Raw genomic sequence first — 24,003 nt, 5'->3', positions numbered from 1 at the left:
GCAACAGGCCACTTGGTTTCCGCAACCAGCCTTCGGAACGCGTTGAGATACTGCACCAGGTCGTTGGATCCCTGTCTCAACTCAAGCATTTCACGGTCCGCCGTGTACGAGTCAGCCCTTCTGTCGAATACCTTCAGGAATTCCTCGCGAAAAGCACCCCAATCACATAAGAGGGGGTCGTCCCTGCTCACCAGAGGTACGGCCCATTGTGCCGCGTTTCCAGCCAAATAGGATATAAGGAAAGCCACACGAGCCTGACTCGTGGGGAACGCCTTTGGTTTGCACGATAAATGTAGCGCCACTTGTGTGAGGAATACCTGCACTGTGTTAGGATCCCCACTGTACCTCTCTGGTGTTGCCAAGGGGATGGCTACCGGCATTTCCACTAATACCGCAGGGGTCTGGTTCGTGAGGGAGGTGCTGGGCGTGAGCGGGTCCAATTGGATAGCATCCAGTCTGGCTTTTACATCGGCTGTTTCTTGCCTAGAGGCAGCCACTTCAACTTGCATGGCCGCTAAAGCAGCCAGCACATCATCAAGTGTTGCCATGTCTGTTATCGACCGGGAGACAGTTAGTGTTATTAAGGTCGGATATTTTGTAACGCCCTGAACGTCTCAGGATCGTTTAACAGACACGACAATGAGAACGCAACCACTTGTGAAGGGTTAGTTCTTTTAATGAAGGCAAATAAAATACAAAGAACAAACAAAAGTTATAGTCACTGGAATCCTCCAGGCTAAGTACGTTACCAGCCCACAGCACGGATGGTCCTAACCGTCCTCTGCATATACGCCGATCCCGGCGTATGCCAACAGAGGGCAGAAATGAAATGGCCGACAATGCCAATCGGTAGGCTGTGAGGGGCACGAAGAGTGTTGGGGAGAATCGAGGAGTCAGGGAAACACCCAGCCGGGGTCTCTACCTGAAGGGAGCAGCCGCTCAACCTCTTCCTCAGACTGCACCGGGACGCGGAGTCACCTCCTGGTGATGCGTCACCGATACCCCAATCACAAGCAAGAAGACTGAACCGAGAGCAGCCGCTCAATCGATCCTGTGGACTTCCGAGTCTGTAACGCGGCAAACACCTCCTGGTGTGCGTTACAGCTGGCAGTCCCTGTGTCTCTGGTCGGGCTGGGAGTTACGACTCCAACCAGCAAAAGCGCCACTGCGCTTGGACTCAGCCGAGTCAAAAAGCGAAGCTCAATGGTTGACCGGTAGAGCTTCCGGGTCCTTCACAGGTGACGATGGGGCAAGACACGGCCCAGGGAGTAACGACTCGACCTACCTCCGTTCTTGCCTTACTGGAGCACCACTCCGGAACACTGCTCTTCACGAAGCAGGTACGTCGGTGTAAACACAATATCCGACAGCCTTGTACCTCCCGGTTCCTCCCTTTATAGGGCGTGTTTTCCTTGAGTTATGTAACAGCTCTCCTGTTTACATAAGGGCGTGTTTCCCTTGAGTTATGTAACAGCTCTCCTGTTTACATAAGGGCGTGTTTCCCTTGAGTTATGTAACAGCTCTCCTGTTTACATAAGGGCGTGTTTCCCTTGAGTTATGTAACAGCTCTCCTGTTTACATAAGGGCGTGTTTCCCTTGTATGACAGGAATTCTTGACATCGCCCCATGAGTCCTAATAGTAGACGTAGGGCGGTTAATTTGCCCCCCGAGGCTGTGCCTTATACAGCGATTATGGTGGGAGTTCCTGAGCTCACTGGTGGCATCAGAGAGCCACAGGACTCACTTCGTAATAAAGTAATTAGCTGGCTGAATATTAACAGGCCCCTCCCTTCTAATATCAAAGGTGATGTGCTGATGGTCAGAAGGATCCCATGGATTGGAACTACCCCCAAAAATAGGGCAGGGGACTGTATCATAGTTAGCTTTAAAAGCCCACTAGTTGCTCCGTACATTTGCAACTGGTTGGTAAGGCCGGATAAATCCAACATAGACGTAGTGTCTCTCTCGCATTTCTATCTAAATGTTTCCAATTTAGGAGTGGGGAGGGAACAGAGTTGGACTAGAGTGGGCTTTGCCGTAGACGGTTCACGGTACAGACCCAAGTATAATTCACTGCCTGTCCATGGTAATCTTGTCCTTCAGAATAGATTCTCCTGTCTGGACCTAGTAGATTGACCAATAAGGGGGGTCATTCCGCAACACCCGATAATTTCTGCCTATGGGTCTTCATTCAGGGGGGAAGGTACATCCGTTCCCGTAAATAAAAAAAGGTCCCTGGCCCCTGCAAAAGACGGAGGGACCACATTGGGAAGCACTCAAGCGTTAGATGAGGATCCACCAAATACATTATCTGCTGCTGCAACGCAATTGGTGGAGCTCGCTGAATTACCCATTCGGCCGCCCATTACCATTGCCTTGGGTGACTTGGGTAATTCTGCATTTGATATCCCGTCTGCACTTAGTGAAGTTGGTCCCCAATTCCAAGGCCCAGGTTTGACCATTCTGTCCTGGAATGTAGCTGGCATCTCCAGTAAGGTGAATACCCCAGAGTGGGAAACTTTGGTTAGCAAAGGTGACATACTCCTCTTTCAAGAGACATGGGCCAGGGCGCCTCAGGTTAGGAGGGGATATGACATTTTTGAAAGCCCGGCAAGATCGAATGGGAGAGGGAGACCCTCGGGAGGTTTGGCAATCTGGGTGGCGAGCCACATTGGGTGTCAGGTGGTTAGTATGGATACACTTTCACCGGACATACAGTGTGTGCTCCTCAGTTGGCCTGACAAAAGCACGTGGGCTATTGTTAATGTCTACTCTCGACCTGTCGCTGTGGGCAAAGAATCTCCCACTCTGGCTGATCTCTCATCTTTTCTAGGGCAATTGACAGGCAACCTGAAAATAGTGATGGGAGGAGATTTTAATTGCCACTTTGAACCCCTGGAGGGCCTAATGGAGGGTGCTTTTACTGCCGAGGATGACCATTGGGGAGTCCCTCCTTCTTCATCACCTCACCCCAAAGCTTGGTCTCCGTTGGCAGTACAACTTACTTCTCTCACCCTGAATTTTGCACTAAGGGCGTGTAATGGGCGCACCCCTTCTGACACTCCTTCGGTGTGCACCTTCAACAAAAAGGGCCATGAGTCAAGGCTGGACTATATTTTTATAGATATTTCCCTGTGGCCTAAAGTTTTAGATTTTAGAGTGATCCCGAGGATAGACAGTGACCATAATGCCCTTTCCTTGGAGATCCAGCACCCAGCCCCTGCCTTAGGGACGCCAACTACCGATCTTGCAACCGATCAGGGAGACATATTACTCACCACAAGCAGGCGTCGAGTGAAATGGGGGAAGATAGTTGAGAAAGAAGAAGCTTTAACAAACCTCTATGGTATAGCACTCCCTAGGTTCCAGGAGGTGGACGCCCTCATCAACCAACCTAGACCCGCAGATTATAATGAGAGACTATCTGGTATTCACCAGGCCCTAGTAAGGGACCTCGCAGATGTCTTCAACCCGGCCCTGCCTATTAGAAGGAAAAAGACTCGTGCTCCGACTTGGTACACCTCCATTTGTAGGAAAACTAAGTCTGAGCTTCTTTCTGCAATTAAAGATGGTAGTGATAAGGTGAAGATCGCTGCCCTTAGGAGGGAGTACAAGGCAGCACTGGCCAACGCAAGGGCAGAGTGGGATTGGAATCACTGGCATGACCTGTCTGGAGCCCTCAAATCTAAAGATTTTAGAAAATTTTGGGCTCTTGTAAACAATGGAACAGGGGATTTGTTGTCTGCAGTAGAACCCAATATTGCCCCCTTTGTCTGGGAGGCTCATTTTGGGTCTCTATATCAAGAATCCACTCTCTGGCCGGAGGGGATGATGGTAGAGTCCCCCTGCCTGCCAGATGTGGCCTTGGAATTTTCTTTGGGGGAGGTGAAGCTGGCACTGGAGGGCTTAGCGTTGGGGAAGGCACCGGGGCTGGACAAGTTACCCGGTGATTTGTTCAGATATCACCCTGACATTTGGGCCCCGTACTTTCTAGTCCTTTTCAATGCCATCTTGGGAGGTATGGCGATCCCTTTCTCCTGGTTAGGGGCTGAAATAGTTCCGATTTATAAGAAAGGGTCCCCCTTGAGTCCTGCAAATTACAGGCCTATCAGCCTGATAGATGTTCCCCAAAAGCTTTTTGCGTGCCTCATTCTGAACCACCTATTAGACTGGGTCAAGGAAAATGACATCTTGAGTCCCTTGCAGGCTGGCTTCAGGAGAAACACATCGACCATGGACCAGATCTTCCGCCTAGTTCTCCTCTACTGGAAGACGGTGAGGATCGAGGGCGGGAGATTGTACATGGTCTTCGTGGATCTGAGGTCAGCCTTTGACCTAGTCCCGCGCAGGAAACTCTGGGAGGTGTTGGAAAAGTTAGGTATTCCCCCCCAGCTACTTAACATCTTGGTCAGGCTGCATGAGAACAACTATGCGCAAGTTAGGTGTGGGAAGGATGGTAGACTCTCATCCAGGTTTCCTGTGTGCCGAGGTGTGAGGCAGGGTTGTGTCTTGGCACCGACCCTGTTTTGTTTATTCATCAATAATGTCATCTCACATCTGGAAAACGTCAAGGACAACGACGCCCCCTGTTTGGCAGGTAGGAGGGTACCGGCAATCATGTTCGCCGATGATACCCTCCTCCTTTCAAAATCGCCAATGGGGATCCAGAGGATCCTGGATGGTTTTGGTCTCTTCTGCCACCAGCATGGGTTGGAGTTGAATACAGAAAAGACCAAGTTTATGATCTTTAACCCACCAACTAAAACTAGGCCTAATCCTACCCTGGGGACCGCTAGCCTTGAGAGGGTGTCCACCTTCACATATCTGGGGGTTACATTGCAGGAAAACTTGGCATGGGACCGACAGATAGTACGATCCAAGGCTAAACTATCCCAACTCTCGGGTGCAATCCTGAAAGTGGCTAACACTTCTTCCTTCAAGCCCATAAGCCCGGCCCTTGAAACCTATAAGACCCAGGCCAAGGCAGCGGCCATGTATGGCAGTGAGCTATGGGGACATAAAACGGTGAAGGGCCTATCAATAGTGGAAAATAGCTTTTTAAGGCGCCTTCTAGCCCTTCCAAGTGCCACGCCACTCCAGCCTTTGAGAATGGACATGGGTCTCCCCCCTATCGCAGAGGAGCTTGTGTCAAAGCCAGTGAAGTTCTGGCACAGGCTCTGGTCTACGGACGAACTCCATCATTATAGGGAGGATCTTACCCATGTCATGAGCTTAAACTCTAGCGGTAAAATCCCCTGGCTCACCTTCGTGGAAAACGAACTGTCTGCCATTAATCTCCGTGTTCTGTGGGAGGACCCTGCACGAGGCTGCCGTGCAATCTCGCGCAAGGCTCTGGCACAAATCTATAAAGCCAGGTCCCTTGCACATTTGACGGCTGCTCAAAATAGTGGCACTTTAACCTTGCAATTTTTAGAATCCAAAAATTCTTACGTTTTCGAACCTTTTATGGATTTTATCTTTCCCATCCTGGCAAGGAAATTGTATGTTCAGTGGAGGTATAGCACACTACCTATTAATTCATACACTTCGAAGTGGTCAAATGGGGGCGACAAAATATGTCCCTGTTGTAACAACCATGTGGAAGATGACCCCCATATTTTGTTTGTGTGCCCTGCATACCAAAGGCCCAGAAAATATTGGATAGCGCCAATCTGTAAGAACCTGGGATTCAGAGACTATGCACAAGCATACAGGATTTTGAAAACTAGTACCCTGGGCCACATTGTGTTTGCTGTTTCCAAATTTCTTATGGCCATTTGGTTGATTAGAAGGAAAAAATTGTCTGAAGCTCCTTGAACTTTTTAAAGAATCTTCTAAATGTAATTTTAACTCATTCCTTGCTGGGAGAGTCGTTTTTATTCAAATGTATTTTAATAATGTTTTATTGTCTGTAATGTTTTTATTGTGTCTTTTATGGTCTATATGACCGAAATAAAGAATTTTTGGATTGGATTGGAATAATACCTTTTAGGAATAAATGTTGTTATATGGAGATGTGACGGTTCACTACTGATTGCATGTATGAGGTTTTTGAAGGAGTTTAAATTAACGGCTCAGCAAAAATATTACTTGCATTCTACACCTGTACAGTACCTCATTGCAATGCTGTACTCCATTGGCATCAGGCTGAGGAAGATTGATGTCATCAATGAACATTTGAAAGGATTTTCCATCTGGTGCTCCGTAGATAAATCCTGCAATAAACATTTGAAATAACCATAGAGACAGGAATACAATATTCACCCATTTAGAATGCTCACTGTAAAAGGACAATTAAATAGTTTGAGACAACTTGGATAAGAGGCACCAAACAAAGGAAAACAGTCCCATCCATGTAAATATTTCAGTAATTTTTTATATTAGACAGTTCAGAATGGTGTCCTCTATTTATGTCCAATTTGGATGTTACGCACTGATATTCGTTGGAATAACTAGAGATAAGATCGAATAGGGAAAAAACTGCTAAAGCACCTGGCAGTTCTTCTCTGGATTGATATTATCCTCCCTATTCTGAATTATGTAGGTTAAATGCACCAATAATGTGATCTGGTCTTATTGCATGGTAAAACAGCATGCTTTCCCTCGCCCCAGGTTCCAAAACTCAGAATCTAGACATTTTTCATGAACAAATTTGGAGAAAAACCCACAGGTGAGAGGGAAATATGCCCACAACCGAGAACATCAAATTGGGTGGAAGCACAATTTACACATGATTTGACAACATCGGATTGGTCCCACAGCAGCAAAGAAGAAAACATTGTATCCCTTATTGAGATGTCGTTTCCAAGAACAACCCACAAGCATCAGGCTCCAGGTACATTAGACATAATAAAAAGGTTTATAGAAGCAATGGCCAGCTCTGGTCTTCGAGGTTCAGAGTTGAGTCCAGGTTTCAGGGGATCATGTATCAATATTCAGGAGATACAATTATGTTCTCTGAATGTACTTTGAGGTTTCTATAAACCTATCCTATTTGTGGTAAGCAAGGATTTGCCTAGATAATGGCAATTCTATTTAATTTGAAATCATATATAATTAAAGCAATGTTTCAGTTTCCCAGAAGGCAGTCTCACAAGCATTAAAATCCATTTTAAAAAGTTGATGCATTTACAATTCCTTTAATACTGCATTCCACGTACAGAATGGCTCTTTAGAGCAGAGGTTGAATTGAAAAAGTAGTGCAAGCAACCAATGAATAAAGCATGGCCACTATGGTTATCATGATGTAAAAAATGTGAAGGTATAATAAATTATAAGCTGTGTGTCTTTTATTGCTCTATATAAAAGGGCACTTTAACGTGTTGCTTGTTTTGGACACACCAGTCCCATTCTCCTGCATTGCTTTTTAGTGCTCATTCACTTCCAGTTTGTGTTGCAAGTATCAGCGGCTAGATTAGTTAGACTTGTGTGTTAAATTCTGGTATACTCTTCAATCCTTAAGAGAGGGTATGTTAACTCTGCTCAGGTATTGCTTTGTAACAATGAATCTTGCCTTGAAGTCTCTTCCTCTGGTAATTAAATGACTCTTGAGTCTACGTTTGTTCTAGCAGTTAACCAAGATGTTTTAGTGTAAATTCACAACAATTAAAATATTTTAAGGGTATACACTGCAAGGCATAGTTTCTCACAACTTTAGGGGTTCAAAGAACCCACAAGGAACTCCAGAGAAACTTCAACCAAATAAGGACAAGAGTAAATTTGAAATTGTACATCTATTTGTTTACTCTTTTTTTCAAATGGAAGATGATTAGGGTATACGTTCAGAAATGCAATGAATGTGGGGAAAGGCATTCGTTTTTGTGTGAAAGAGATTGTGGATATTCACCTAATTATATAGCCAACTCCAGTCGCAGTCCCATGGAAACATCAATTTTTATTCCCCAACTTTACACATATAACTTTGGAAAATCAAGCCACCTTTTGCATATCCTACTCATAGGTGTAATCTTGGATAGATAACGTCTGCAGATCCTGATTCTGTGATTCTGGATATGCATTTGCAGATAGGACTCTTTGCTTTCTTTTATTTTTTATTTTTTCAGTTGATCAATATATTATACGTTTGAAAGCACTTTGTGACCTAATGTTTTACAGTAGCATAAGCCCACTTAGATTGCATCATTCTAGTACCTAAAGCAAGAACATGCTTAATTATTTATTTACATTCACACCATACATTTTAATTATTTAGTAAGTAAAAATAAATAGAAGGAAACACCTACTGTAGTGTGCAATAATTATAACTTTTAAGGTGTATAGGTTTTTCAAAAGTATACATTCAGCTCATTATTGATTTGTAAGCTTCCCTTCTGTGTCAAATCCTACCAAAGAATATCAACTGCATCAAATTGATGAACCCCCAAATACGGCAAATGTGCCTCTGATTACTGCCCATCTTTGAGAGACATCTTCTTTGGACTGGCAAAGATTAAATCGACACAGCTTCCAGATTATGGAAACATTCCAAAATTCTGCTTATAATCTCAAAGTGAAGGAAGCCCTGGTGCCATCATATTTACCAGCGAGATTGCCGTGAGGGGAACGGCCTGATTTGGGGAGCAAACAACACAGGATCCCTGCTATTCTTGCCGCCGTGAGGGGAACGGCCCTTTAAACTTCAACACCCAGCGTTCCTTGGTCCGGGCGCCTGCCGCTGACATCATCAGGCAGCGCCCGGGCTGCATTTAAGCCTTTTGAGCGCCCCGCAGTGCGGGACGTGCCCGGGCAGCGCCCGGGCAAAGCCCGGGCCAAGGGCGGGCCCGTACTTGCCCGTCGAGGACCGTCTGAGGCCGGGCTGGGCATTCCCTCTGACGTTTGCTGCAGAACACCTGAACTGTAAGTGCTGCTAGTGGCTGTCTGGCTATGCTATTTACCTTTGCGCATTAGTCTATCGACGAGGCAGCAATGTTTTTGTCTCTTGCATAAACTCTTAGGCATCCCTGCAATATTTTTGCCTCTGTGCTACTCGACCTATTCAGACCTGGTCATACTATCTGCCATTGCCCCTTAGGACATAAGCTGTTATTACCTGTGGGTTGACAGGGGTCGTAGATAAGCCTGTTGTGGGCCAGTGGCTTTTATTGGGACCTTTTCAACTACTCTATCTGTGTTCTTCCCCAACTGTGCTGAGTACTGTTGCTGCATTATCCTCCCGCTGCTGCTTTTTCAAACATCTTTGCAGCCGCTGTGTGGACGACTTCATCTTTATAGGCACCGAAGTACCTGAAGGCGGTCCTTGAGACTTTTGTTGATGTACCTGGAAGCACGTTAAAACCTTGCCTGTCTCTCGTGTAGTGGGAGCAGCGTGTGGGTAGTAGGCAGAGGGCTACTCACGCGCCCGGAGGCGCGTCAAATTCGAGCATATCTCCTGCGTCGCGGACAGCAAAGGGTGGGCCCTCTGTGGCCCTCAGAGGAGGCTGGGCTGGGGCCACTCTCTTGCCTATGTGAAGTACAGTAATTGTATATTTGTTCCACTAACTTATTATGGCTGTGAGCCATGAATATTTGTCATCTGTGAAGGTTGGGGGTTCTACTAAAGGCACATTAGACCGTTATTTTAGTAAGGTTCCCATGGATCTAGGGAGGGAGGACATACTAGCTGAGCGTCGGGCCGAGCGCCGCCAGTCAGTTGAATGTATGAAGAATACGCCTCTTATAGATCTATCACAACAAGTTATTTTCCCTGATGCAAGCCCCTCTATTGAAAATGATGACTTGTTCTCTATAGATAGTGTTCCCGCACTTTTGCGGGAGTTATCCCCTCCATTTTCCCTATCTAACCCGCCTGATAGTTTACACGAAAACACCATCTCTCGCTCTTGTGATTCTCTATCAGGAGTAGAAGTGTTAGCTAACCCTTCCCTGTTAAATGTGGAGATTACGAAAAGGAAGATTAGAAAAACACTGTTGTCCAAAGTTCTCGGCCCACCACTAAATAAAAGGAGGAAGAAGGGCCCATGTAGACCCAGGATCAGTCACTCTGACTTTGGGAAAAGTACTAAGGCTGCCAAACCAGCTGTATCTATCCCAAAAGTCCCCATAGTAACTGCACCAACCCAAAGGTTGTTTCAGACACTGCATCAACCCTAGTGGAAGTAGGCACCCCCTTATATTGTTCTCCAAAGGAAGTACAGTTTACCGACCCTTTGGAAAGCATTGAACATCTCATAAGGTCATTTATTTTACCAATTATTGAGAGGTTAAAGAGGGTCGAGGAAAGGCTAGGGAATATAGAGCTGGTCATTAGTAGTAAAGCGGGGCAGATTAAGGACCAAGCGGTTCCGGACCATCCTCCCGTAGTAACCATGCATTCTTCTCTTCCTGTTGTGTGTGAAGGCCCAGCCAAAGGTAGCATGACCACTGGTTCTAACAAACAGAGGCTAATACCCCTTAAATCTGCAAGGCAATCGGCTTTGCTTGCTGCTAGTGAAATCCAGAGGGTTGGGGGAAAACGGGGTGCAGGAAACATGGGTGATGATGAGAGTGGGAGTTCTAGCATTGCTAGGGGTACGAAACGTAAGAAGCCCCAAGTTGAATTACCGCCAGAAGCTGTTCCCTATGTGGTTGTGCTAGCGGGAGTTCCAACACTGCCAGATGGCAAGAGGGAGGGGTTCTTTCAGCTTAAAAATAAAATCGTACATTGGCTGAGCCAAAATTGTCCTCTCCCTTATAACATTAATGGTGAGATCCTTCATGTTCGCCGACTCCCCTGGTTGGGAAGTAGGGTGAAGGACATTAAGGGGGATTTAATTGTTATTAATTTCAGAGACCCCGAGGCCGTTAGGCATATTCTAAACTGGTCAGTAGGGAATTCTGGTACTTCTATTGCCCCTTTTGAGCTGACTTTCTTTTATCCCAGAATCCAAAGGAATAGAGTTGGGCACCCTGGGGCTCCTGCCCTCCCACAGACCAATCCACGTGCATTTTGTAACAATGGGCATACAATGTTTGAACCTAATTTCAAATCAATGACTTTTGATAACATCCCAAGGTGGGACACTGTATTGCCAAGGAGTTACGGGAATCGAAATAGGAGGATGGACCACCTGGTACCATTCACGCCGCTTGATGTCTTGAATAGATATGAAGCCCTTTCTGGCCTCGACGGTTGTGATTGACAGATGTGGCCATTGACCAATCCATCACTCGCTGTTACTCAATCTGACCCAACCAATAATCTCGGATTACTGTATATTGGTAAATCTGACCTAATTGAACAACCTAGACCACTAGAGGGGACCTTGATATCAGAATTAACTGTTTCTCCCTCTATCTCTTGCTCCCTTCCAAATTGCGTACCTGAGCAGGGGGCGGGTGCCGGGTCCTTCATCTTGAGTTATTCCACTGGTTCCTTGGATTTTCCAACACCCAAGCATGCCCCTGATGCCGAATGTGTTAAGATCGTCTCGTGGAATGTTCTCAAGAACAAATTGCCCATTCCTGAGTGGGGTGCGTTTATTGCCTCATTTGACATCTGTATGCTGCAAGAAACCTGGATGCTTAAAGAGAGTGTGGCTCCGGGCTTTGCAACGTATGATATTCTAGCAAGTATGAGCAGTAGGGGCAGGCCCTCGGGTGGGCTGTCCATATGGGTTGGCACCCATCTAGGAGTGAAGGCATTAGAAATTCCAACTAACTCTCGGGACGTACAACTTGTTTTATTGGATTTAGTGAATGGCCCAAATATTGCTTTCATAAATGTCTATTCAAGGCCAATCAAGCGGGGCCTTGAATCGGAGGCTATTACTGTACTGTCTAATCTTATACAGTCACTCGACTCCTCCACTATGTTAATTTTGGGTGGGGACTTTAACTGCCATTTCGAGCCCCTTTGGGACCCAAATGTAGGAGACCCAGATGAAGTGGATTTACTATGGAACATTCCTGACCCGCTGACCTCTTTGGTCAAGGTCTGGACTCCCCCTGTCTTGCAACTGCAGTCGCTCTCCTTAGCTGCATCGTTGCGAGCATGCAACGGAAGGGTGAAGCCAGATAGACCTGGGAAAGTAACGTTCAATAGATTAAATCATACCTCGATAATCGACTATATTTTTATTGAAGCAAGGGACTGGGATAGGCTTTATGAGTTTGTGGTCATTGAGAGGTTTGACAGTGACCATAATGCTTTAGCCTTGACTCTCAAACCGGGGAGTTTTGGACTTAAAAAACCTGCCCCGGATGAGAATCAAGTCACCGACCCACTGATAATCACAAACTATAGAAGGAGGGTCAAGTGCCCAGAACTTCAAATGTCCAACAGTAAACTTGCGGAACTTTATGAAATCATAATACCATTTATTGAAGAGATGGGGAGAGTTGGCCCTTTGGGCAGCCCAACTGATATTCATGGTCAATTGGTTGTTGCCCTAAAAGACATCTTGTACCCAGTAAAGAGGGTAACTCAGTCTCGGACTGCAACAGCTCGGTGGTTTAACACGACTTGTCGTATGGCCAAAAAGGCTCTGTTGCTGGTATTAAAAACCAACGACAGAGAAGCCATCAGGGTAAATCGCTCCCTGTATAAAAAGGCAATCAGTGATGCGAAGAAGGAAGGGGAGGCTGCAGTGTGGGAGGAGTTGGGTCTTGCGCTTAGTTGCAATGATGCTAAATCATTTTGGTCTATCGTAGCAACTGGAGTTAGTGGGCAATTTCACGCTCCTGCCCCTAATATTGCCTCCTCAATTTGTGAAAATTACTTTGGTGATCTATATGGCACGTGTAATTATGACGGTCTGTTTGTTGGTACCCTTGAACCTCCACCAGCTCTTGTATGCTGTGCTCCATCTGAACTTTTTACCTTGGTTGAGGTGGAAACAGCGATAGGAAAAATGCTCCCTAATAAGGCTCCTGGCCTAGATAAACTGCCCGGGGACCTGTTTAGGGTACAACCAAAGATATGGGCTCCCTATTTGGTTGTTCTATTCAATTGTATCTTGCAGGGGGTGATTTACCCCACACCTGGCTAGGGGCAGAAATTGTGCCCGTTTTTAAAAAGGGCTGTCCGTTAACTCCCTGTAATTATAGGCCTATCAGCCTTATTGATACCTCACAAAAATTAATGGGGAGGGTTCTCCTGGACAGGGTCCTGGGGTGGATTGAGGAGAATGGGATTCTGTCTACACTCCAGGCAGGTTTTAGGGCTGGTACCTCCACTCTAGATCAGATTTTTCGCCTGCAGGTCTTGCACTGGAAAACAGCCTTGGTGGAGGGTGGCAGCCTCTACCTAGTGTTTGTGGACCTGTGGGCAGCTTTTGATCTAGTTCCGCGAGCTAAATTGTGGCAAGTCCTAGCAGATTTGGGTCTTCCGCCTTATCTATTGGCCGTCTTATCTAGGCTTCATGAAAATAATTTTGCCCAGGTAAGGTGTGGTAAATATGGTGACCTTACTGACCGATTTCCTGTCCAAAAAGGTGTTCGCCAAGGGTGTGTGTTGGCTCCCACACTATTAAGCCTTTATATTAATGGTCTTGTCGACCATCTGAATTGTGTGGTAAACAATGATGCCCCTAAATTGGTTACGTGGTCGAGTGCCCGCTCTGATGTTTGCAGACGATACTCTGCTACTGTCTAGAACATCATCGGGCATTCAAAACATACTGAATGGTTTTGTGAAATTTTGCGAGCTAAGGGGACTGGAAATCAACTTGGGGAAAACAAAATTTATGATTTTCAACCCCCCGAAGCGGGTGCGTCCAAATCCAGGTCTATTTGGTATTCCCCTTGAAAGGGTTAAAACCTTTGTCTATTTGGGCGTCATTTTAACTGAGAATTTTAGCTGGAATGCGCAGATTGCTAAGTCGACGCTCAAGCTCGCCCAGCTGGTAGGGGGTTTAAACAAAGTTTTTAAAAAATCAACCTACAAACCAGTGTCCCCTGCTTTGGAGATTTATTGTCGGCAGGCAAGAGTAGCTGCAATCTATGGGGCTGAACTTTGGGGACACAAGCAGATAGGGACCCTCACAAAGGTTGAGCAGTCCTTCTTAATAACTCTTGTAGGGCTTCCTTCCAGCACGCCTTTGATCCCCCTTAGGTTTGACCTTGGTTTAGTCTCAATAGAGGAGATCATAAGTGCCAGACCAACTTTGTACTGGAAGAGGTTATGGTCAGTCCCTGAACTGGCCTCATATAGAGCAGAATTTGCTGAGATTTGGCCTGCCCTTAAATACAAAAAGATCCCCTGGCTCCTGCATATCAATGCAGCTAGTATTTGTTTAGGACTGCCGGAATTGTGGGCAACCCCGGAAACTTATTGTCCCGGGCTACCAAAGAAAGAACTTCTCTCTCTGACATGTACACATAATTCTTTATTACTTTCGAGTTCTACAGCGGTGGGTAGGTTGACCTCAGAGTTCCTCGTAGTTAAACCAGACCCAAAACTAGAGGAATTTATGGACCAAATTGAACCTCCACTTGCTCGAAAATTATACATTCAGTTAAGACATGGTACCCTACCGGTTAGGTCCTTCTCATCTAAGTGGCAGACGCAGAACCAGGAAATTTTTCCTGCATGTAATTATAAAACGGAGACTGTTGTACATGTGTTGTTCTTCTGTCCTGCCTATCATGTAATCAGAAAATGTTGGTTGACTCCCATTTGCAGGAACTTGGGTTTTCGTTATTTCATGCAGGCTTGTAGGTCTCTAATTTATGATACCCATCCCCCTATTGTCTTCGCAGTATCTCGTTATCTACACAGCATGTGGCGTAGGAGACGAACCTTTTTAAATTAATTTTTTGTACTTATTTCTCCTTCACTGATAACTCGTAGTTTAATTCTTTTTTAAATTTCTTAATCTTTTATGTCTATTTATTGTCTTATTGTAATTATTGATGTACCTATGTGTACTTTTATGGTCTTATGACCGAAATAAAGTTATCACAAGAATATTTAAAAGTGACAACTATCTAACTGGGTTAACCTTCTTTGCCAAAACTCTGCAGAGGATTGTGTAGTGTGTAGATTTGAAAGTGAATGTATATTTTGTACTTCAAATCTAAGACAACAGTCTCTATGGCTACCTGCCGTCTACTCATGTAAACACCCTTGTCTGCCTCTCCTTTGTTTTTTACACATCTGATATAGTGGCTGGCAACATTATTGGGATTTCATGTTCATTCACTAAGACCAACCAAGAGCAGCACCACTTTCAAAGTCAGTTTATCTCACCTTGCCTGTGAACAATGTTGGTTTCTATGAGATTCTGGAGGTCAGAGGCCTTAGTGGATCCAGAAAACACCATCCTTTTTAACAACAAGTGGGATTTGTCTGAAAGTATAAACATATTATTTACAGTCCAATGCATTGAAAATTATTAATTTCTAGATGTCTGTATAATACTCCTAATTTTATGCGAGGAGTTTTAGAACATCTGAGGGTAAAGGGGAGAATTCTAACAAAGAAATACTGAAGTCACATTTGAATTTGATGTACCTTGTGTGTTGATGAAGTCATTAATCACAGATGTCCTTCCGGCTCCTGGAGGTCCAATTAATAAGACATGTTGTTTTCCCATGCTGGCATATTCCATGAATGTCCGAACTATCATCTGCGGTGAACATAATTATTTTACATGAATTGCCTCTCCTTACACAAACCTTGAAAAACAGAGGCCTTGATTATATGCTTCATGATATATGGCTAAGGGAAAATGTTGTGGAATATGTAGGTGATATAGAAGCTTTGGGCCCAATTCAGAAAAGTAATCTGAGACAAAATCCTAACTTTACGACTTTCGGTATTCACAAAGGGCATTTAGGAGTAGTAATGTTAGTATTCCTAACTTTGCTACTCCTAAATGCACATTGTGAATACCAAAACTCATAAAGTTAGGATTTTGTCTCAGTTAAACTTAAGTTTTGGTTAATTTAAGAACAAAACTTAAGTTTAACTGAGACAAAATCCTAACTTTATGACTTTCGGTATTCACAAATGTCATTTAGGAGTAGTAAAGCTAGGATTCCTAACTTTACTACTCCTCAATGCCCGTAAAGTTAGGATTTTGTCTCAGATTACTTTTGTGAATCTGGCCCATTGTTATATAGCTACTATGACATTTTACCAAACATTAGTAATGACCCAAAAAGGATAGCCAAGTTTCACAAACTTTTAAGAAACAAAACTACACACATTCAACATAAAGTATTAAAAATGTTGTCCACTTGCAAATATTGATGTTATATGACATAGATGCACAGGAACCCAATTTATTTTCCCTTTTACCACCAGAGTAAATTGGTTTGTGTAAAACATACAGAATATTCAACTCAGTAAAACACAAACCTACATAAATACACTTTTTGGAAATAAATGGAGCCTCTCTTTTTCTTTTTACATTTCATCTATTGTTCACAACTTGTGTCCTAGAACTCAGTGTTGATTTATTCCAATGGGCAGATGTATAAAGCATTTTTGCGGCCACAAATGCTTTGATTTGGCGTTTAAGGCGGCAAAATTGCTGTTTTTATTGTACTAAACACATTTTAGAAGTCAGTAACATTTTTTGGAAGGGGACAAATAGGAGGTTACAAATAGTAAATCCTATCCATTTGTATCACTAATTTAGGACAGAAATAGTAGTTGTAAACCATTGAAATATTCGCGAAAGGGAAGGGGTCTCATTGAGACCCCTTGGGGGATCCCTTCACTTTGTGAATTAAAAAAAGGTTTGTTGGAGAGTAGGCAGTGGTTCAGTGGACCATTCCCAAATCTCATACAAAAAAAACACCTTTTTTTAAACTCAGCCCCGTTATGTTTTTTAAGGAAAATGGTCTGCATTAAAAAAAATTACTTGACTGGAAGAAGATCACATACATGGTGGTCTGCTGGCCCCAGTAGGCCAATATTCCTGTGATAGCCGCCCATCAGAGTCTGCTCCAATTTGCAAACTACCTCATGAATATTAACATGGTAGTTTGGATTGCGACCCACTCCAAATCAGAATCTTCAGAATCGACCTACTTGCATATAGGTCGGTTTGGTAAATTATTGCGACCAACATTTTGGGAGAAGGAAATAGTACATATGCCACAACTTCCTTGGGGATGGGGAACGGGAGAAAGGAGGAGAGTAACAAGAATCAATTTCCAACACTTTCAGAACAGTATTGTACATTAGGTATTTATTATGTAATTGCCTCAGCATGAGGCGCTTCAAGATAAAAGCCTTTAAAGAAAAGAATTGGAACTAACTTTTCATGTCCTCTTTAAATAACTGCTGCTTCAGAAGACTTCATGTCAACATTAACAGGCATTCGTAACAAACACAACATTTTCACGACAAATATTAAATCATCCTTTCCACTCTGTCTGAAATATTTTCAAATATATATGCTTTCCTGTTGTAGAAATGGGCACATCCTTAAATCTATTAACTGTGCTTATTAATTAATTATTAATGATTTAACTTATACACACCAGAAAAACATCTCATATATGCAGCGAACGTCCACTCGATTACATATTTTCGGGCTTTTAAAACTTTTTTCCTATGATTTTTCAGCATTTCCTCCTTGCCTCACTTCTTTTTAGTTTGTTTTTAGTCAAAGGCAGAATGCTTCTGAACTTCCCACTTACTATGGGCATATTGGTGGGAGAAACAACGAGTTTCATTATTCCTCCTCAAATAAACCTATTTTTACAACAACAAAAAAATGTTTTACCTACAAAAACTTGGATCACATTTACCTTGCCTGATACTTTCACACATCACTTGCTCCCACAGAAGCCAATCTGTTGGGCAACTTGGCACATTCGAGGAAACGATGTCGCACTTACGGTGTCTAGAGTGTTGACAAACACCTCTCCCAAGATGTCTGTGCACCCGATGTACGTCACTTCAGGCAGACGTGACTGCCAGGTGTCCCATTCTCCTGACTCGTCCACGTAGTAATCAAAGACTGAAATCTCATTTTCATAATCTGGTAAACTACGGTATGGAAAAAGAATAAACCAAAGACAGTCGTGACGAGAAATCTTAAAGAGAAATAATTTGTTTGCATTCATTGTGTAACATCAGGAGCATTTATAAATCACAACTGCTCGTAATGTGCGCCGTCAGTACAAATGGATAAGTGACAGACAGAGAGACAGAGAGATAGAGAGACAGCCAGACAGACAGACAGACAGACAGGCAGACAGACAGACAGACAGACAGACAGACAGACAGACAGACAGACAGACAGACAGACAGACAGATAGATAGATAGATAGATAGATAGATAGATAGATAGATAGATAGATAGATAGATAGATAGATAGATAGATAGATAGATAGATAGATAGATAGATAGATAGATAGATAGATAGATAGATAGATAGATAGATAGATAGATAGTGTCTGTTTGCTGGGCAGAACTACACTACCCATAATCTCTGCTACAGAAAGGTCCACGGGGGAGCGCTACATAGTGTGAGGCAGCTTCCCGCACACAGGAGACCCAGGACTCTGTTTGTTGTGGCAGAACTATGGGGCTCATAATTGCTACTACAGGAGGAAGGAGGGGCCGCGGGGGAGCCCTTCATAGTGGATGCATACAGGATGCTCCCGGGCATGGCCCGGGAGAAGACCAGGCCAACAGCAGGCCCATCTGCACCTGTCAGAGTCTAAAAGAGGCTGGGTTGGGCCACTCCTCTTAGCTCTGGCTCCTATTTTTCATGTCCTCATATCCTTTTTCACTTAAGGCAGCCTGTGGAAAAGGAAGGCATTGCAACTTTCTGGTAAGGAAAAACTTACTAATAACTCTACTGCTAACTTTTTATATAATGACATGAGGGTTATTGAACATGAACTTGATGCAGTTATAGTGAAGATAAACAACGTCACAGGGTCTCATAAAGATAAACTTGGGAAACTGTCAGTAACGACACCGTTGACACTAGTCCATGCATTGTTGTTAACTGAATCGCAGGTTGTCAGATCTGACAGCAGAGATAGTAGGGTTAACCCTTGAGTATTTAATGTGCTGCTAACTACTGAAGAGATTAATACCCAGGGCCCCAAGAAAAGCCCTGAATTCTCATGCACTTCACTCTAGGCCAAGAAAAAAAGGGGTGTGGGCATCACAGCAAATGAAGGTCACCACAAAGGGTCAAGTTTGCCACGTCGCAGCCTACTTGCATCAGTAAAAGATCCACCAAAGCAGTCGCAAACAAAAGGGGTTTTAATTCTGTTTGCTCTGTGCTTGAAAAATTGGAGGAAAGGCTGGCTGTTTTTTAGAAACCATATCAAGTCGACTTAGGGCGATGGAAAATCTATTGATAAATTTCACCAAAATGCGGGTCATATATATGACCTGCATAAAAAGGATGTATCTGCTTTAACACTGGATTATAGCCCCCTTTGCCAAGATTATGGCTTTATACGACTACAATTTCCTTGATCAGTCTTGCAAAACATTGAGTAAATGTGTGATTCCTCTATCAAAGATAACGGGGAACAAAGGAACATGGAATATGACTGACTTGGGCTCTAAAAAGTGTAATCCTCAATGGTTAGATCACATATATAGCTATGGCATTATTTCCCTTCAAGAGACATGGTTTGTTAACCTGTGTCATGTACAAGGCTAAATGTTGTACTTTACACCAACTACCCTAGGGCTGTCAGGTAGGGCCAAGGGTCGGTTACTAACGCTGATATCTACCACATTTCCTGGCCGAGTCATTAGAACAAATTTAGACTTCTGTCATTTTCAACTTCTTTGTCTGGCGTATTGCACTAAGAAACGTTTGTTAATTACCTATTACAATAATTGTTTTGACACTATTGCAGCATCATTAATACTGTGAGCAGGAAGTTAGAGAGATTTTCTGTCCATTCTGGGGAGTTCTTTTCTCTACTATGGATGGGTGATTTTAACATTAATTGTTGTGACCGAGCTGGTACGGCGATTTGTTGCCTAAGTGATACTCATGGTGAACCTTTAAAACACTTTAGGCACAAATCCTATGGAGATGCTCCTAATGAGTTTGTTGTCAAATATCAATTATTTTTGACTTACTTGCTGGTTCCCCAGGCCTAAACCCAACATACATGGGTAAGGAATGTCACAGTATCATTTACTTCATTTTGTTCATAGCAGATTTACTAGAGTTTCTTTCTGGTTACGAAGTTCAGGATAATGTACTGTGTGATCACAACTTACTTACAACTTTCTTTCTTCTCTGTAGTGCACCACCCATGAAAACCTATAGGGTATCTGCAAAGGTGTATTACAGAAATGGAAAAGTGTTGATAGACAGAAGCTGTTTAGCAGCCCTGTCACATACAATAGGGAGGCACTCCTCATGGCTTTTGATGTTGATGGGTGCCCCACGGAGATTACAATATGCGTCAACTCTGTGTAACTCGATTGGGGAGATGCTCACCCTTCAGATTGTGAATTTTCCACAAAAACCTTTTAAATGGTTTGATTGTAACTGCTCTAAAGCACATGGAGCCCTTTTAAAATCTATTAAAAAGGTTCTGCATGTTGTTGAACTTGTTTGGAAGTGTCGTAGGTCCTATAGGTCAGCACTCGCGACCAGGAAAGGTGATATCAGATCTGAGGCCTGCGAGTTCCTGATAGTAGCTAGTAACCTAAAGAATTCTTGCCTGTTTTGAAAAGTGATAAGCAGCCCTCTTTTTACTGATAAATAGGGAGAGCACTTGTATGGTAATTCAGAGCTACCAAATTACACTGGTGCCTCATCTGTGCAAAATCCAATGGTACATGGCGCAGAAATGACGAACGAAAAGCATGAAATTATGGCGAGCAAACATAGGTGCCCTGTAGGAAAGGCACTCTGCCCTGATGGGGTCCCTGTGGATTTATTCAAAGATAATGCTGATTTTCGGCGCACCCCTGCTAACTAATGTTCTGAATGCCTTTTGTAAGACAGGGCCACCAAAGTCCTAGTCACAATCTCTGATCATGCCCATATTCAAGAAAGGAGATAGAAGTAACCCAAAATGTTCACACCCAATCTCTTGATCAACTCAACAATAAGGATTATGGGCAGAGTAATTTGAGACCGCTTAGAGATTTGGGCAAAGGAAAATAACACTCTGTCTGCTTTGCAGTATGGGTTTCGGACAAGATTAGGTACCGTTGATCAGTGCCTGAATTTACAACTATTAATTAATAAGTATATCCTTGCCAAGTCGGGGAATGGTTATCTAGCCATTTTGGATTTAAAATCCGCCTTCGACCATGTATATTATACGAAACTTTAGGGCATGATGACAGATATGGGAGTCGAGGTCAATATTGTTAATTGTTAAAGGAACTACACAGTGAGGCATCAGCCAGTGTGCGGTATGGCCCAATAGTGGAAACTAATGATTGATTTATGCTTTCCTCGGTTGTGGGTCAAGGTTGCGTCTTGGCACCACTTTTATTTACTTCATATATAAATGGATTGGAACAACACCGTGGCAACCTAAATGCGGATGTACCGTGTGAAGGTACCCAGACAGTTCCTGTTTTACTCTACGTGGTTGATGCTGTCCTTTCACTTGGACAAAACTTGGGCTGCAGAAGCTCCTTGATAATTTTGTCAGTTTTATGACTGGATTGGAGCTACGAGTGAATGTTGTACCATAAGTCATTGCAGTAATGTATAGAGTGCACAGTACCTTTAACAACTTGTTATGAGCGAGTGAGCTCCTGCTATGCAAAGTGAGATCACTTGTCAAAAGTAAATGATTATTTTTCAAAATGGATATATTTTGGTTTAATCTCTGCTCCCAACCTTGACGCTATAATCAAATTTTGAAAAATAATTTTTGATTTAGAAGAAGCACCCAAAGAAACTGGTACAGACAACGGCACCCACTTCACATCAGCAGCATGAAGGACTTCATTTAGCGTTTTCACATTACCCATCTCCGAGTTTCGCTTCACTCACCTTCTGCCACTGCTTTGGTTGAATGCATGAATAAGTTCTTCAAAGAGAGTGCGCAAACATCCTTGACTATGTGCTTTGAGGTTGAAACTTTCCTTAGAAGACAGTTTGGACATATCTAGTAACTCCACACTGTACAATAGGTTATTCCCCATTTATGATGTTACGCAAAAAAATTCCAATGGCTTCAGTTTGTCCTGACTGGGTGAGAGAGGTAAGCAAAAAGACCAATCCTGACTTGCAGACTATTGCATCCTGAGTTGAAGCAACGCAAAGTCAGGTTGAAGAACGTTTTTGACAAAACACACCATGTCAAAGATTTAATATTGAAAGCAGGGGATTGAGTTTTGATCAGTAATTGCGCTAAGGTCAAACAGGCTTTATCGAAATTTTCAAAACCAGTTTGTGTTGAAAGAGTGTCTAAAGGCTCATTTCTTATAAAGGACAAAGGATGGTGGAGGAAAAGAGATCTGGTCAAGATTACCCAGGCGCAGGCACCCAAAATTCAAGCTGTGTGAGGCTATGATGGGAACAATTCCTCTCTTGAAAGCACTTGGTGGCAAACAACTCAAGAGCATTCAACTGACAGTCAAGGGTCATCTCAGTTTGCAAATGATTTGTTACTTACACAAAGGCAACCTGGTACATTGTTCCTGAACAATCTAATGATTGCATTACGTCCCATAACACCAGAGCTGTACGCAAAACTAATATGCCTTCTGAATTTATGGATTACTATGTCTTACAAAAAAAAAAAAACGATGTAGGGATGTAAATATTGTGTTATGCTTATTTTTTTTTCATACAAATTATTTAGCTTTGTGTTTTTCAAAAAGAGGAAGGTGTTGTACGATAAGACATTGCTGTCATGTATGGAGTGTGCGGTACCTTTAAGAATTTGTTATGAGCAACCGAGCGCCTGCTCTGTGGACCAAGCTCACTTGTGAAAAGTAAATATATTTTGGTTGCTATGTTTTCTTTTAAGCACTGCATTATGCCCCAGCACTGCTGTCCCGCATCGGTTGCTCAGTCTTTGTTGGGCGTCTTATGCATGAGGACAGGCTGTGTGTGGGCTCCTTATTTATTACCTTGTAATTCACTAAATGAGTTTATAACTAACCTAGGATCCAAACATCTTAAGGAGCATGTGTCAGTATATCAAACCAAATGTTTAGCAGTGGCAACTTAATGTTCCAGAGTTTGGGGGCTTAAATATTATTCAGCCGTTCAGAGAGTTGAAAATGGGTGCTTGAAAAGATTGTTGGGGAGCCCCACAAATCAGGCTACTCACATTAGTCAAGCTGAACCGGAACTCGATTATGGTGATGATCTTATTAAAATCCAACACTTCTTCTGTGGCTGTCTATTTGGAAAACGCCAGAGACCGATTTCAGCCGCAAGGTGATTAGGGATTGCATGAAATTGGATAAGGACACCAAAATATCCTGCATAATGTACATAAAGAATACAAGTAATGAATTGTAGATCAGTCCAGAGGCCCACTCACTGGCCTTCAAACTAATTTTAAAAGTTCGCGTCTGGAGCTGGAATAGAAATAGAACAGACTGTACAGAGAACATCAAATGTACAATTTGCCAGTGTAGCTTTTTAATCTCAGGATCAGGCATGGAGTTTTATCCTATAAGTGTAAATGATAACTACCAGTGGTTCTGTTGACCAGGTGAGATTAAAGACTTTGCAAGTTATGGTAGCTTCTCTGGAGCCAGTTAGTTGTTCAATGAACCTAGAAGTGTGCCAGTGTGACGGTCATTCTGCACAATATAATTTGCACGTAATGTTATTTTAAAAATGTTATACTGGCATTAGAAAACATAATTTAATATCGCCTTTAAATTGAATTAATGTCAGACATTACAAGCAAGTAATGTTTTATCACTGCACACTCTCTGAGTGTATGTCGGATAGTAGTGAACCATATGCAGAGTGTAATTAAGCACAGGAAATATGATTTTCAGAGAAATATGTTCGTCAGATGGTTTTGTTACACTTTGCACGTGATACTTTCTGATGCTTTTTTAACTTGTCTTTTAATCTTGAGATATGTATTTATTCACTAATTGTTATTTTATTGATATTTGT

The 24,003-nt window shown here is 43.2% G+C and overlaps 1 protein-coding gene across 1 annotated transcript in view; it reads right to left on the bottom strand.

Moving 5' to 3' along the window:
- The window catches only part of LOC146817397 (dynein axonemal heavy chain 5-like), a 1,608,734-nt gene that overhangs the window by 538,768 nt on the left and 1,045,963 nt on the right, over window positions 1–24,003 (bottom strand). The window contains exons 58-61 of the mRNA XM_085609634.1: window positions 17,794–17,944; window positions 15,452–15,566; window positions 15,188–15,286; window positions 6,115–6,215 (exon numbers count right to left, since the gene is read on the bottom strand). Of these exons, the coding sequence (XP_085465760.1) occupies window positions 6,115–6,215; window positions 15,188–15,286; window positions 15,452–15,566; window positions 17,794–17,944 (466 nt within the window). The remainder of the gene's footprint in view (window positions 1–6,114; window positions 6,216–15,187; window positions 15,287–15,451; window positions 15,567–17,793; window positions 17,945–24,003) is intronic.

This window comes from Triturus cristatus, chromosome 6 (genome assembly GCF_964204655.1).
Source record: "Triturus cristatus chromosome 6, aTriCri1.1, whole genome shotgun sequence".
In the NCBI taxonomy this organism is placed as follows: domain Eukaryota; kingdom Metazoa; phylum Chordata; class Amphibia; order Caudata; family Salamandridae; genus Triturus; species Triturus cristatus.
This window is presented reverse-complemented; position numbering and strand designations above follow the sequence as displayed.